The sequence below is a fragment of the Argiope bruennichi genome, chromosome 3, assembly GCF_947563725.1.
Source record: "Argiope bruennichi chromosome 3, qqArgBrue1.1, whole genome shotgun sequence".
NCBI classification, from domain to species: Eukaryota; Metazoa; Arthropoda; class Arachnida; order Araneae; family Araneidae; genus Argiope; species Argiope bruennichi.
The window spans coordinates 82,342,135-82,358,612 of record NC_079153.1 but is presented as its reverse complement, the minus strand read 5'-3'; the positions used below and the strand labels follow the sequence as shown (position 1 = coordinate 82,358,612).

General features: G+C 30.7%; 1 protein-coding gene across 2 annotated transcripts in view; it reads left to right on the top strand.

The window, feature by feature from the left end:
* The window catches only part of LOC129963502 (L-sorbose 1-dehydrogenase-like), a 199,741-nt gene that overhangs the window by 171,920 nt on the left and 11,343 nt on the right, over positions 1 to 16,478 (top strand). For both annotated transcript variants that reach the window (XM_056077927.1, XM_056077926.1), the window contains 4 exons: positions 3,236 to 3,425; positions 6,415 to 6,546; positions 9,679 to 9,800; positions 11,645 to 11,812. In XM_056077927.1, coding sequence (XP_055933902.1) covers positions 3,236 to 3,425; positions 6,415 to 6,546; positions 9,679 to 9,800; positions 11,645 to 11,812 — 612 coding nt within the window. The remainder of the gene's footprint in view (positions 1 to 3,235; positions 3,426 to 6,414; positions 6,547 to 9,678; positions 9,801 to 11,644; positions 11,813 to 16,478) is intronic.

The following is a 16,478-nucleotide window of genomic DNA, read 5'->3' as shown; positions in this document are numbered from 1 at the left end:
CAACATTTTCAGGTACATCTTTGGGCATATCAGGAGAATTTATTTCCGAAGAGAAAATTCGTTGAATTGGACGAATAATTTCTCCACTGGCCACACGTAGCTCGACTACTCGTTCGACGTTGTCCTTACTTTGAAATAGTACGTTGACACGTCCCAAAAGTCAATTTAAACGTTTTGTATTGTCTGAGCCAATGAGAACAATATCTACATGTTACAGATTCTATCGTTTAGAGTATAACTGTGGATTCCGAATAAGTTCTGCTAAATACTCCTTTTGGAATCGTTGACGTAATTGATAACATAGACACTGAAAGTAAAGAATGCGTTTACGTAGATGCTTAGCGTCTACGATGCCCAGATCTATGGTTTCATTTCCTTTTATATCTTGAATGAAGTCGGAAGGTTTGATCACCCACAATTCAGACCTCCGGGGGGCACCTCGAAATGAGGATGAGATGCTTCCGGCATGGTGGTTGGATCTCGCCATTCTGGAGGGTGCACAAATAGGTGGGGGATCTGTCTCCTCCTATCGGTGACGGACGTACTTCCTTCGGGGAGGGTTGTGCCGTGGCCGGTGACGGCCCTTGGGACTCAACTACAGTTCCCGCCAGTGTTACTGTTGCAGTGGTCCGGTCATTCAGTTTTATAGTTTAAATCCGTGTACCTTTAGGTGGGTCGGAGAGTCAGATGTATGGCTTATGGCTAACCCTCAATTCATTGAGATCATCATAAACGTATGTGAGCGGACGTCCATTGACTATTCTTTCATACTCACATAGCAATTTCACCATCTCCTAGTAAGTTACACAAGCACGACCTAAGACTTTTCTTAAAAAGCTGTTTAATGGTTCGAATCATTCTTTCCCACCAGCCTCCATACCATGGAGCGGTTGGGGGATTGAAATGCCATTTAATCTTTTGGATGGTACATTTATCTATTATTTCTTGCCAATTGAGAGTGTTGAGAGCTCTTAAAATTCCCAAGAAGTTGGTCCCCTTATCTGTATACATAATAGAACTACACCTTCTTCTAGCAAATAAATCACCTCATACTTTGCATAACGGCTTTGGTCGAAAGAGATGTCACTAATTCTAAGTGAATAGCACTATCCACGCTTTCTGACTTCCTTTCAAATTGATAGGACCTACTAGATTAGCTTCAGTTACTTCAAATGCAGTTACATCACATTACTTCTATCAACAGGAAGCGGGGTTGGACCGACTGGTAGTACGGGCTTTGATGTATATCTCTTAAATATTATACGCTTTTGAATAACAATTGTATAGAGGAAAACAGTCATAGTTTTCATTAGAAATGGAGCATATTTAATGACTCGTAACTACTCAACCACGAAGTTAAGATGAAAACGATGATTTCCATGCATAAAGTGTTCTGCATACTGGATTTTGATTATTGTTCCACCATGAAATAGATTGATCAAAGATAAGATTAAGCGCTTCAAGATACCAAAGAATAAAAAAGCATTGTTACAGCTTTGACACTTTTTGTCGCCAAAAAATCCGACAAACAGAATGCTCAGAAATCTATCGTCCCATCCCACGGAGAGCTAACACTTTCCTTAAGAACAATGCTTGCGACTTTTGGTATCACAAACACAAAGCAGAATAAATATGTTATTCGCAATTTGTCGCAACAGGAAATGAATGCAAAAGGAAAAGATGCAATCAACCGCCGTTATTATTATCCGTTCTTTTAATAGATGTCCTCAAATCGAGACCGTTCTTTTAATAGATCTCAAGGAAGAAAGAACTACAAATTCTACAAACTGGTAAAATAAAGATTGATTATAGCTGAAAGTAAAGTGAAAAATAAATAGCTGATTCGATGTTATTTACGTGACATAGGATTATCACAGTGAAACGGGAACTGAACCTTTTCAAATTTTGTGCCACATATAAAACAAATCAAATATCAAAGGTTTATAATAACGTTATATGAACTATTATAAAGATATTTGCAAATTAAAAATCAATATATTCGAAAAGGAAAGTTTAAAATTAAAGAATAAAATATTTATAAATTATACAATTCTTTCATATCCATAATTAAAATATTTAAACTATAAAATTTAATATATATTGTAGAAAATAATATATATAATAGCAATTATTAAGGCTTGTCAAATAAGGGATAATGCGACCGTTATTAACAACATATTAAATAATTTTCCACCGCCAAGTTGGCAATTTTGATAAATAAACTGTACATGTTTACAATGTTCTGCTGTATATAAATATTGTTTGTATTAGAATATAAAATGAAAAAAAATCTTTATTGATATTAGCAAATAATATCATTGATATTACGAGTTTCTCTGTAGGGAATTCAGAGATGAAAATGATATTTTTTCTACAAAAATTTAATGTTACTTTCACCATTAAATATAAATAAAGCCATAAAATTTAATATTAAAAAATATTGATTAATACATATTCCTATGTATTGGGGAACTGAACAGTGAAAATTAAGCTGCTTAATGCAAAAATAAGAACTCCTTAGGAGACAGCCATAGCAGTTGGAAACTTGAGAAACCAACATAAAAAATATGCATAAATAATGATCACAAAAAATTTATTCACACGTTTTCAGTTATCTCTTACTATTTTTAACCAAAAATAAATTAGAAAATAAAAAGCAGAAATTATTTTATTCCACAAAAATAAGAAATAATGCATTTATTTTTAAATAACTTGAATTACATTCAGTACTACAGTTAAAATATTATTATAAATCCAAAAACGAATTTTTCTCGGAATGATTTAAAGTTTTGTTTTTATGGATTAACTCCTAGAATTCACAAGATTTTTTTAAAAGAATGATTTTAATTTAATCGACCTGATAAATTATTATTCACACTGTACTTTTTTTCTTAAATATTTATTTGGCTTTATTCACAAATTCATTTCTTGTGAATTATTAAAGGAAAAGTTTTCATAATTATCGAAACTCTAAAAATAATTATAAATTTCATTTTACAACAAAACTGCTGTTAAATTATTTAAAAACCCACAGTTTGTAGCTGACACAGCAATTATTTAAAAACCCACAGTTTGTAGCTGACACAGCAATTATTTAAAAACCCACAGTTTGTAGCTGACACAGCAATTATTTAAAAACCCACAGTTTGTAGCTGACACAGCAATATCTCATAAAAATGTTAACTGTAAGAGTGGTTCGATTTTCTCATTCAGTGCCTTTGCTTTTATTTTGTAGCAAGTGATCTGGCCGAGCGGGAAAGGTCTAGGAGGATCCAGCCTTCTGAATGCCATGCTGTACGTCAGAGGTAACAAAAAGGATTACGATGACTGGGAAGCGCAAGGGGCAGAAGGGTGGAGTTACAAAGATGTCTTCCCATATTTTTTAAAGCTCGAAGACAACACAAATCCCTATTATTTAAAAAATGGTAAAGTATGGTTTCGAAAATTAAGGAGAGTTTCCTTATTTATTAGATAAACTATGTTTTCTCATGACCTCTTTGTTCCAGTGTATATCATGCTTCTATGAACAAGCTTTCTGAGATAAATAGCATCTTTTCTCACTCTTGTATTTGACTTCTCATCACTATATTATTCTAAACATGAAATTTTCTTATCAATTTTCAGCTTATATCCTCATGTATTGAAGTTTTGAAACCATCTAGTGTATTCTCGATATTAATATAAGGACCTCGGTGGCCTGGTGACAAGGTCTCGACTCGTGAGTCTTAGGGTTTCAGGTTCGAGACCCGATTCCATCGAAGACCCATCGTGTAAAGGGGTCTGTTGCACGTTAAATCCGTCAGGGCCAAACATCCTCCCGCTGGTGTAGTGTGGAGAGGGGGTGCCAGCTCAGGTGTCGTCCTCGTCATCTGACCATGGTTCAAAATTACGAGGTCGTCCCAAAATAGCCCTAGTGTTGCTTTATAACAGGACGTTAATATAACTAAAACCAGAAACTAAACTCGATATCAGTATAATATTTCAATACTTACAAAAATTAATTACCAGTTACTAGGAATACAAATTTCAACAATTTTTTTAATAAGAAATTGTGGGATATTTTTATGGGAAAAAGTTGGAAATAATGCAAATAAATAATCTTTAAAAACTAATTAAAAAACAGTTTTCAATAAAAACGTAGAAATGAAGCAAATTATTAATATCGAGAAGCACTGAAAATAATATTATAAAGAAAATTAAGAAATTAAATTAAATGCAGAGTTAGCAAGAAATAAGTTACCCACTTCAGAGGGCTCTAAAATGAGTTCGATTGGTTCAAATAAGAAAAATTCACGAATAGATGGCGCTGAACACATATGGCGTTTATTTGCATATATTGAAAATGGGAAACATAATTCGAGTTGCAGCTCATGTCTATTTCTTTGGATAAAAGGAAGGCGGATTCTGCACGGACATTAGTTCCTTCTCTGTTCGTCATGCCTACGTTACAAGAAAAAGCGCTACTAATGAAATTGTTCTACCAAAACCAACAAAACTCCGTTGCAGCTCTAAAGGAATTTCGTCGTATGAAACGGATACGAAGAGGTTCAATGTTTCTAGGTGCCCTACTCAAGATGATACAGAAATTTGAAAAAACTGGACAACTTGGCATTTTTCCAGGTAGAGGACGAAAAAAATTTCCGTCTCTTCCAGCTTCGAGAATGTTTCAACTGCGCTCGTTGAACTCAATAGTCAGTCGTCGCATAATAGTGTGAGTTTTCCAGTTGTTTCCCGTATTCTGGATATACCGTATTCAACTGTACGAAAAATCGTACGGCAGATTTTGCGTTTTTATCCATACAAAATCAAGTCTGTGCACCCGTTGCAGGACCGGGATTTAGAGGTCCGTAAATCTTTTGCACTTCAGTTCTTTGCTCGAATGGTGGTTGACACATTGACATTTGGCCATGGAACATTTTGTGGAGTGATGAGGCCCACTTTTGTCTCAATGGGCAAATTAACACTCACAACTGTCGAATTTGGGCAGAGGAAAACCCTCACGTTATCCAGGAACAACCCTTACATCCTGAAAAAGTGACAATATGGTGTGGTTTTACAACTACATTTATCATTGGACTGTATTTCTTTGAAGAGATAACTTCAAATGGAATCCAAACCTGTTACGTCACTGGACAACGGTACCATGATATGCTGAGGGATTTTGCAATCCCAACTCTTCTACAGCATGGATGCCTTCAAGACATCATTTTCATGCAGGATGGTGCACCACCTCATATTGATCGTTTGATTGATATTTAATACACACCACCTTCTATTGATCTCAAAGCGATTGTTAATACATCATTTCACAAAAGCACGAGTTATCAGCCGTCATTTCCCAACAGCATGTCCACCTCGCTCGCCGGACACCATCCCTTGCGACTTTTGGTTGTGGGTTTATTTGAAGAACAATATCTATCGAAAAAGGCCATCATCTCTACCAGATCTGAAGGACAACATTCGGCGCCATATTCTTAATATTTGTCAGACTCACTCAGGTCATTTATAAAAAATATGGTTCTCCGATTAAAGCAGATTGTTGAAAATGAAGGAGGACACATTGAGCAATTTTAATTTTACTTTATTTAACAATTATAAATCATTTTAAATGGTTTTATGTGTATTACAACGCCACCTAACGGTGAATTTTTGAACTATTTTTTCATTTAATGAATGTAAATCGCGTCGTCTCAGTAATCGTAGTTCAAATTTAATCTCATTTAGATCTATAGAACGCATTTTAGAGCCCTCTGAAGTGAGTAACCTTTTTCTTGCTAACCTTGAATTATAAAACTATTGATTATATTAAGTAATAAAATTGCCAATCATTTATTAACAATTAAAAATAAATTAAAATGGGTCTCAATTTACTGAGAATATACTTCTGCCAATGATTTGCAATTACTTTTTTGTTTCAAATTAAAAAATTTTGATATTGTTAATTTTTACTGTGTACATTGATCTGTTTCATAATGCTTAACAAAAAAAAAATGTGTGTGTGTATGTTAGTTATGTTGCACAATCGATTCTAAGGGATTCTAAATAGTTACTATTAAAAAAGTATGAAAATTTTTTTAGAAAGTTTTAGAAGTTTCTTTGAAATTGAAAACTGAAAATTCATAAGTTGGTCCTGAATTCGATTATAATTCATATAGTTTGAGATTAATATTTTAAACGTTCAATGGCACTGAGATCTAAGCTAACTTATTGAATATTTTAACAGATTTCATTGTACTTGGTGCAAAAGGAATACTTTAAAGAAATTTTGATTTCTGCATTCAATTGATTTTCTTTTCCTTTTTTTTGTAAAATTAATTACTTTAATCAGAATTTTTTTTATAATTTTGAAGTATTAAACTCTAATCGAATTTATTTGTAAAATAAAGATATTTAATTAAAGAAGAAAATTCTTAGGATACCATGCCACTGGTGGGCCAATAACTGTTGAAAATCCAAAATACAATCCAGAGATAAGGGGTCCTATTTATGAATCAGCTCAAGAACTAGGTTACAAAGTCTTAGACTCGAATGCTGCTCAGCAGACAGGTAAGATATTTTTAACTTTTCATTTTTTTCTGTCCTCTTTTAATAAAAAATGCGTAAATTAAAATAAAATGTAAGGGAATTTTTTTATTATTATTTTTAGTAAGATTTTATTATTTGTATAGTTCATATTTTTGAAATACTTGCATTTAAGTGCTTATATTTGTTTTAATGAATTTATTGTACGGATAACAGAACTTTTTGCCATAAGAAATCTTTGTGTTATTGCTTTTATGTATTTGTTTTTTAATCTTCACCAGTTTCATCTGCCTTTCCAAAAGGGTGTACCGCATATATAAGGCGCCAGGGAAGTTTCTCAAACCGTACATGGTACAACTTATAAAAAAAATAATATCAGAAACTAAAATATGAACATACATAAGAATCAGAGTAGTTTAGAAAATATTGAAAAAAACAACAACATTTAAACTAAAATTGATAGCAAAAATAAAAATTTATGTCAGCTAAAAAAATAATAATACAGAAAAATTAATAACGTACCAAAATTAAAAAAAGCACTTGTAAATAGAATAAAAAGGATATATTAATTTATTTTCGAGATTCTAAAATTAAGAGTCTCTTAGAAACATTATTTGAAAAAAAAAAATTGAAAATTAGGGCACAAAAGAGGAACTTTTCAATCTGACTTCAGGGCATGTTTTCATGTTTCAGCTCTCCAAAAAAAAAAAAAAAAAAAAAAAAAAAAAAAAAAAAAAAAAAAAGGTTTTTTTTTTTTTTTTTTTTTTTTTTTTTTTCTTATCCCTTTCTGTTGCTCCATAGATACAATTCTCATTCTTAATAAAGAATCTCTTCTGCACGTTTTGAAGATATTGTCGCAAAAGGAAGATCTGCTTATAGTCAGTATGGCTTAGAACTTAAGTACGTGTTTGCAAAGCTCAAGCTCGGGGGTTCAAATCCCAGCCATGTCGCATTAATTTAAAGGTTGAACTTTAATTTGAATTTCTTATTATTCATTTGTTAATGTTCTAGAAACTTCTGTAACTTTCTATAACCTTCTTTATAATCCTAGTTTATTCTGTAAAGGTATAAATTTTGAGTTCCACGAGCAGTAGAGTCAGTTCTTCGCCTGCATGTTACAAGTTGCTTAAAGCTAATAAACTTGATATAGTGTTACATTGTGACCTGTTATTCTTTGTATTTCCGTGGCAATATCATGTCCAGTAAAAATCTGATTAAGGGAAAAGTCACCATTTAATCACTTCAGATTTACTTTACCAAAATTTCCCTCTTATCTCTACCTTTCAAAAAAATATACATCTATCTTGCCAAAGGTCTAGATATTTTTTTTATTTCATTTGATGTGAGCTTTTTAATCAATAATTTTGTAATCCATGTGTAACTTTTTGGTTACGAGTTTTTATTACTGTTATAGTGAAAATATTGATACTAACACCATTTCTACAAACTCGCAAGAAATGAAGATAAGAAAATTAATAAAGTAATTATGGGTGATACATCAATTCTTCCTTTCCTGGAATCAGTTCTTCAATGTTTTCATTTCAATATGCGCACTCTCTTGCCTCCCCTGTAGAAGCCTCTAAATACATGAAGCCGTACTAATACTAATATTTGATCGTTCATTTAGAACTGTCTATAGCTTTGAGAATCTTTAGTAAACTTATGCGCCAAGACCATAAAGTGGCTCTTGCCTCTTTGAAAATCAAATCAATATAACATTGATGTTAAATCAGGCGGCATTCAATATTGATATGGTCTATCTTACTGTACAAATCGACTATTCTAGACGGTCAATTTATCACGCATCTTTAGCGCTTACATGCAGATTTTGATAAACAAGTTTACAGTTAATTGGAAGTAAATTAATATTATAAGCTATTTGTGGTTTAAATTAAACACGCCGATTCCATTTTTCATCACTATATAACTACATTGCCATTAATGATACTGCCGCTATTAATGGTCCGACTTAGAATAAATGCGGTCGCCGAAGTGAAATGTTTTAGCGGGGTCTCGCCAAAGATGAAATTTTTTTAGTGTTTTTTTTTTTTTTTTTTTGCTAAAAATGGTAATCTGAACAATTTTTATTGCATTTTTAATAGGTGGTAGTTACCATTTTTAAATCATCCAGTATAACGGACACTTGGTGAGTGTATGAATGGTGGCATAATTTTAGCGTCTTTGCCAAGAAGCAGCATGCTGATTTTAAATAATACCTTAAAATTAAAGTCTTTGTATTTTGTTTAGTAATTTTTACCATTCCATTTTTACCATTCCTTATTTATTAGTAATTGCCACCATTCATACACTCACCAAGTGTCCGTTATACTGGATGATTTAAAAATGGTAACTACCACCTATTAAAAATGCAATAAAAATTGTTCAGATTACCATTTTTAGCAAAAAAAAAAAAAAAAAAACACTAAAAAATTTCATCTTTGGCGAGAAACCGCTAAAACATTTCACTTCGGCGAGATCTTATTTCCAGTTTATTTAAGATCTTATATTCATCCTTTATAATACTTTTTCTGCTACTCATCAATCACAATTATAATGGAAATAAATAAATGAAAACTTAAAAATGGCATTAAATAAGGATATTTAGACATTCTAATGAAATATGGTCTTTTAAATAAAAAAACTTCCTCAACATTGTTTTTCTGAAACACAATAGTTGAAGTTTTTTATACAAAATCACGATGTCATTCTAATATTGGCTATTCAATACTTATTTTAAAGTTCCATCGCGTATATTTTCGAAAAATTAAAATTAGAGAAAAAAAACCGTATAGAAACAAAACTGATATCACTGAAATATTAAATATTTTGAATTTTATACTACCGTAAAATAGTTACTTAGAGATAAAGCTCTTCGGATTTATTGAAGAAAATATAAAAATTTAGTTTTTTTTTTTAATTTCAAATTTATAAAACAAATATTTTTTTTAGAAAGCACCTATTACACAAGAAGAAATTTTAGATATATTTGATACTTCTATGTCCAACAATCTATTCAGTAGCCCATTTGGAAATATTTTTATTAATGTTGTTCGCATGTTGCAATTTACAGACAGTATACCAGCCTATATAGTCATGTCAAAGTATGTTTTATATGCATTTTTAAAAGTAATTTTATATATGCTTTTTAAACTTTAGGTTTTTACGATCATCAGGGTAGCATAAGGAATGGACAGCGGTGCAGTACAGCCAAGGCATATCTTGTGCCTGCAGAAAATCGCACCAATTTAGATATTATAGGAGGAGCTTATGTAAAAAAGGTAACATTTTGAGAAAATCAAAGCACCTTCAAATGCTTTCTTTCTTCAATTTTTTTTTAATATAAAGAGATTTCTGTTTGACTTGATATCGTTAATGATGAAAAGCGATTATGCCTTTTGGACTTCTTTTTAATAATTGACTAAATTCGAAATTCATTTATATTTTAGGAATAAAAACAACTTATCAAATCATTTATCGAATTTATCGAGTGAAATATTACATTCAAAATGTTACAATTCTGCTAAAAAAAAAAAAAAACTTTTTTTGCATATAATTTTTTGTGTGGAATCGAAAACGATCTCTTTTTTTTTCTTCCAAAGCGCCGCATCTTGCAAATTTGGTTAGAATTTTATTGAATAAAGAAGAGATACTTTAATTTTAAAGAAAACTGAAAAAATTTAAAATCTTTATCATTATATTTTAAATCAAAAATTCAAATGTCGATCAAGTTTCACTATTTTCAGGTGCCATTCCCTAATCTGTCGTGGAGCCATTTTCTTAATCTTTCATACATCTTCTATTGCTTATTTTTCTATATTCGTCGATATCTTGATTAAACATACTGCAGCTTGTAATAGAATGCCAGATTGTAAGAAATTATGTTTTCTTTTTAAATTGCAGCCTGTCATTCTTTCATCACAGAACTAAGCCGCATAAACCGGCATTATTGTGACTGCAAAGCAATTATGATTTGCGAGATCAGTATTGGAATTGCCGGAATGGATCAGTAATATTTGTTGGTCGTCATCTTTCTCCTTTAATATTTTCCAAAAAAAAAAGACTCTTTATATAGGATGTTGATTAGCTCACTCCAAGAGTGATTTTGAAAAATACGGAACAACTTCTTGGATTAGGTGAGGATTTTCAAATACCCAAATTCGTCAATACTTATTATTCATTGTGAAAACATTCGAATGAAAAGGTACTTAATTACTTCATAACATTTGCCAACCTCCTGATGTACTGATCCCAAGGAAAGCTAGGAAAGGTCCATTTGAACTCTTTATCTTTTTCAAAGTAATTCTTGAATCAGAGTTACTTTGTAAGTATATTATTTTTCCATAATGTAATAAGATACATAATTAATGTCTTAGATATTGACCAAATACTGCTTATTCCTGCTTTAAATCGTACATGAGATGAATCGTACGAGAGCTTCAACCTTAGTCAGCTATATAGCAATGTGTCCGTTTTCCTATAACACTTTTAAAATTCCAAATTATCATTAGTATTTCATTGCCAGTTCTTATTTTTTTATATTATTGTATAAGAAAGGCATCATTATTTCTCTGTTAGTAAATTTCAAGTTACGATAAATGATCTTACAGATCCAACATCCTGAAATTTTTTTATCTTCCAAGTATGATCACAACTGATGGATGTAATAAATATTAATGATGATGTAGAGATTACTCTTATTTTTTGGCAATTAAGTGTGAAATTATTTGTGATTGGCAAGAGCATGCATAACTCTCATTTAAACAACTTTTTGTAAAAAGAAAAATTCTAAGAGTTAAAAAAAACAATAATTGATTGAAATATTTCTGAGCAAAACAATACATTAAATAATAATCAGCAGACTGCAGCACCTCTTTTAATCGTTGATGGCAAAATATATAAACGTTTTTTTCCCTTTATAAATTCATATTTTTCATGATATGCATATCGTATCTAAAATGATGTTGAGCTTATTTCAATGCATCATTTAAATGAAACTCTAAACATTTTTACTATGTGACCAAGTTATAATTGAATACAAAGCTCTAATTTACAATAACGCTACATTTACTAGATCTTTTAAAGTAAAGTATTTCTATTTCTGTATTTTTTTTATCATTTGTAGATACTTTTTGACGGCTCTCGAGCTGTTGGCGTTCAGTTCGACTACGGAAATTCGGAATACAATGTAAGAGTCCGGCAAGAAGTAATCATGTCAGCTGGTACAACCAACACTGCACAAATTCTTATGCTTTCAGGAATTGGTCCAAAGAAACATCTTCAAAAGTTAAAGGTAAATCATAAACACATTTGAAGCTTACATGTACCAAACTCATAATTTATAAATTAATTAAGTTCCATAACTTAGAACTTAAAAACTTCTAAAAGTTAGTAATGCAGATATTTTTCACAAATGCAAAAGTATATAAAAGGCTTTAAGAGCATTTTGTGATAATTAGAGCATTGATTTAAAGCCATTTAAGAAATAGACATATGATATGTATTAAAATAAAAGATTTATTTTAAAAAATGATTTTAGAGTGAAAGTCTTGTTTTCAGAGTCTTACCATTGCCCAGCAAAGCCCTACATATATATATTTCTTTATTTCAAAATCGCCTGCGTTAATGTTTTTTTTTTTTAATTTCATAACAATTGAAGGGAAAATTTCAAAGAAATAAATTTGGTATTGTTGAAATCTAAATTCATAAGTTTTAAAATGGCGTAAAAAGTAATTTTTCTTAAATAATTTTCTCTGAAATTACTATGGATAAAAAGCAAAATTTTGTTTAATTTCTAGTTAATTGAATAATTAATTAACTCTTGTATTTTGATAAATTTGTATTGCTTGCTATTTTTATTAAATAACAATTGTGTAAAATTTTATTGATATATGTCTAATTCTTTTAAAAGGAGTTATGGAATCTGCATAAATGCATACATTCTGGATTAATTTATTCAATTAATAACGATTTCCAACCAATTAAACTCGAGCTATAAGGATATTTTTACTTTAAGTTTAATGAGGAAAAGTGTTAGTATTACTTTCCCAAGAGTTTAATTACCGTAACATTAAGTGTTTATATTTGACCTGCCTTATAACGTAAAAAATGATAGTAATAGAAAATATTTGAAATAGATTGCGGAAAATCGTGTAAATTTTTTTATTTATACATAATTATATATTTTCAGAATCTGTAAGATTATATATCGATAGTTTTTTCTTTTTCCTTAAATAACTGTAATGTAATGTTTGCAATTTGAGTATAATTTTTGTCATTGTTATGCGACTCATGAAATATGAGTCATCAATATGGATTTTAATCTTGAGGAAGTATCAAAAAAGGGTTATTCATTATTCTTTAGACTTTTTATGTGAGGTTCAAATATTTATAGCAGTTCACTTGCCAGAAATATTGGTTTCGTTTATAGCATTTAAATCTGCTACTTGTTGTTATATTGATGATTCTCTCAACAAAATGTTTTTCTTATTCAAATTCTTATTTTGAATATGCTGATTTCAAAAACCCGTCGCCAGTTTTGTTTACTATGTAACTGAATTTTGATGATGAATTTGAATTCCATGATGTCCTTTAAAACGTACAATTTGAGTTATCTATTTCGCATTGCGCGTTATCTTTTGAAGTATTGCAATTACACCTTTCTGATAACACATAAATACACATAGTATACGGAATCTTTCTTCTTTAGTAATAGAATAAAATTATGTGATTAAATGTTTGATGAAACAATGAATGCTCAATTCCATTGTAAAATGGAAATGTATTGATAAGACATTATTAAAAAAAATTATTATTATTATTATTTAATTCTGAGGAAAAGTTACGAGGTGCTAAAATTCGTATCAATAAAAAAAAAATTATTCAATTTAAAAAAAATTCAAAAACCCTTTTTACAATGATATTTTAGATGATGATGATAATTAGTATAATATTATAATGCACTTTAATTAATCAAAATGTTTTCAGACGTACCTTCAAACTTCAAAAATATATTTGCATGAAATTTGATAAATCTTAGTCACACGTTCTGCCCTGTAGCATACCAGCATAAGTAGAGACACGCACACACACACTTATTCATTTTTAGTAAAAATGACGAACCATTTTATTTTCTGGAATGGCGGCATCTTAACATAGTTCAGAAAACTTTATATGCCAAATATTAACGTTATCAGAATTTTCTAAGCTTATCCTTAGTACCTCCCTCACTGTGAAGAACTTTTTGCTATCCTTTTCTGTGTAACAGGCTTATTCTAAAAACCAGAGAAATTACCGAAATGTTAGTAAGTCTAATGATTATTGTAAAAGTATTTAATATCCAAAATAAATTATGGTTATTTAATGAAACCTTCATTAGCTATTAGTGCAGTTCTATAATCTCAACTGTGAAACTTCTTTATCTCTAAATGCAAAGAAATCAAGTTTCTTCTTTAAGCTTTATCTTGGTGCTTTTGAAGTGCAATACATAATAAGAAAATCAATTTCTAAAACCTCAAATGTTTTCACCGAAACTTTTAAAATTGTGTTCACTATATGTGAAAAAAACACCACTTGACTTATTCGGTTTGTGATCTCATCTGGTATTTAAAAATGAATTACAGTACACTCCCGAGTATTCAGTTCGTGAATATCCGGCTTCTGTACTAACCGGCCTAGTATTCTTTATTGTAATTAATTGAGTAAAGCAAGGCGTTGCATTTGCAACATTGTCAAGGCATTGGAAGCGGGCGTCTGCTACGATCCTCCTAGTTGTCTTGTGCAAATTACAAATTGTGACTGAGAAAGAGTAGTGTTCTGCTCGTTTTTCATTGTTTCGTCAATGTGCAACGGATTTCAGTTGTTGCCACTGCGCCTGATTATAACTGCGCAGTACGTACAGGGTTCGTAAATTGTTCTAGGGGTATGCTTAATGTATTTTTAAGTACACCACAGTGAAGTGTACAGAATTCATGTTAAAATATGGATAATTTATATCCTTTAACTTATTTTTTCTAATAAATTCTTTCAGTGCAGTGTATAAACATATATAAGTTACCAGTACAGAGTATATTATTTTAACTCGACGAATTACCATCAAATGCTTCTACGTTTCACGGCCGCGTTCACATTCTACCTAGCTTGAGGTGAATGGAGAGCTTAGTACTCAATAAGAATTGAGAAAATACTTATTGTAACAATGAGTTTTAGTATAAAAACTTTGTCATCTGGTTTTGGTGCGCAAAGAAAGGAGTTCATAGAACTTCGGCTTATCCGCCATTTTTGTTATCCGGCCTGTCCTTCCGCCACATTAAGCCGGATACTTGGGATTGTATACTACTTAGTCATGTGTATTGTATACTGTTTAAATATACAAAATAGCTATAATATTGTGAACATTAAATAAACATTAACCTATTCAGAATATTATATGTTGTTAAGTACTTTGCTAGCAGTGCGCCAAGTTGGCGAGCTCCTATTCTAAAGTAGCACTTTTGTAACTGCGCAGGTTATAATCAGTCAGAAATAAAATTGAACACAAAGTGTGAAGCTATACCATTGGTAGCGGGACGACTCCATGCCCCTTCTTATAGTTCAATAAACCGCTTTTTATAGTAGCATCGTATCCATCATTGTTAGCTACACCACAATTCCTGGTTTTCTCCATTAGCATTTTAAGAGCGACCATCAACTTCTCTCTATATATATATTACCATTAATGTACAGAAATCAGTTAATATGCAGATTAGTCAGCTAATCTGCGCATTAACTAGATTTTTCGTTAAAGTGAGGAAAGTTGTTTCACTTCTCAAATTACCTAGGTAATTGTCGAATTATTTAGATAATCTGCCCATTACCTTCTAGGAAATCATTAAAGTAAAAATAAGAAAAATAAGATCTTTGCTGAAACAACAGCAACGTTTCTGTACGCTTAAATTAAATGCTGTTTATTTATTTTTTATGTCTAAAAAACAGTCAGTTTTTAGATCAGTTAAGAAACTTCAATACAAAGAAACAAACGGTTTAAAATATTATTGCAATTAACGAAATTTACATAATGTTATTTAGTTATTTATCGATATCTAAAGAATCACGTGAATACTATCAGACAAACAACAAACTAGTTGATAGAACCAATCAATCGAAAAACTATAATACAAAGAATCGAACTTTTTAACATATTATTACAATTACGGAAATGAATTTACGAAATATATGATAAAATTATGCTTACTTATGAGTGCAATCTAAAGCAATTTGAGTGTAACACTTGGAATTGCTTAGCAACTGGTGTTTGCGACAAACACATCTAATTGTGGTACATTTGTGGCAGTCATATTTTTTGAAAGCCTTCCCGGTACCAAGACAGTATTTTATTGCTGTTTAATGAAAGAAGCAGGGACATCTTCTTTCGTTAAAAATCTTTCTTGGTAAAAAATGAATTCATAATGAGGAAAAAACAATTGAACTTTAACTATACGAAGTCGCACATTACCTAATGTTAAAATGTTTAAAACTCTTGATTCCGTACTTTAACAGAGCAAATCAGTTAATCTGCAGATTAGATAGATAATTTCCACATTAACGGCTTTCAAGCTTTAACGGCAGCATATACAGGAGAAAAGCTAAATATATTGTAAACTGTAAACTATAAAATTGCTAAATATTAATCATAAATAATTAAAATTATATAAATAAGATGATATTTTTATAAATAAAAGAATGTTCTATGATACAAAGAAGAATATTATTAACTCTTAAACAGAATTTATGAATAAATAGAATTAGCTGAATAATATAAATAGAATTTATGAATGTCAGAACACTGGCGAGAACTAGCGGTAATGGTTTCTACAAAATTTTCTCGCATATTCTCGATGAAACTTGTCGTACCAGAGAACGCCTTGCACGGGATTGGCGAACAATATTTACAAAATATTAACCTTTGGCGTGAATTTAGC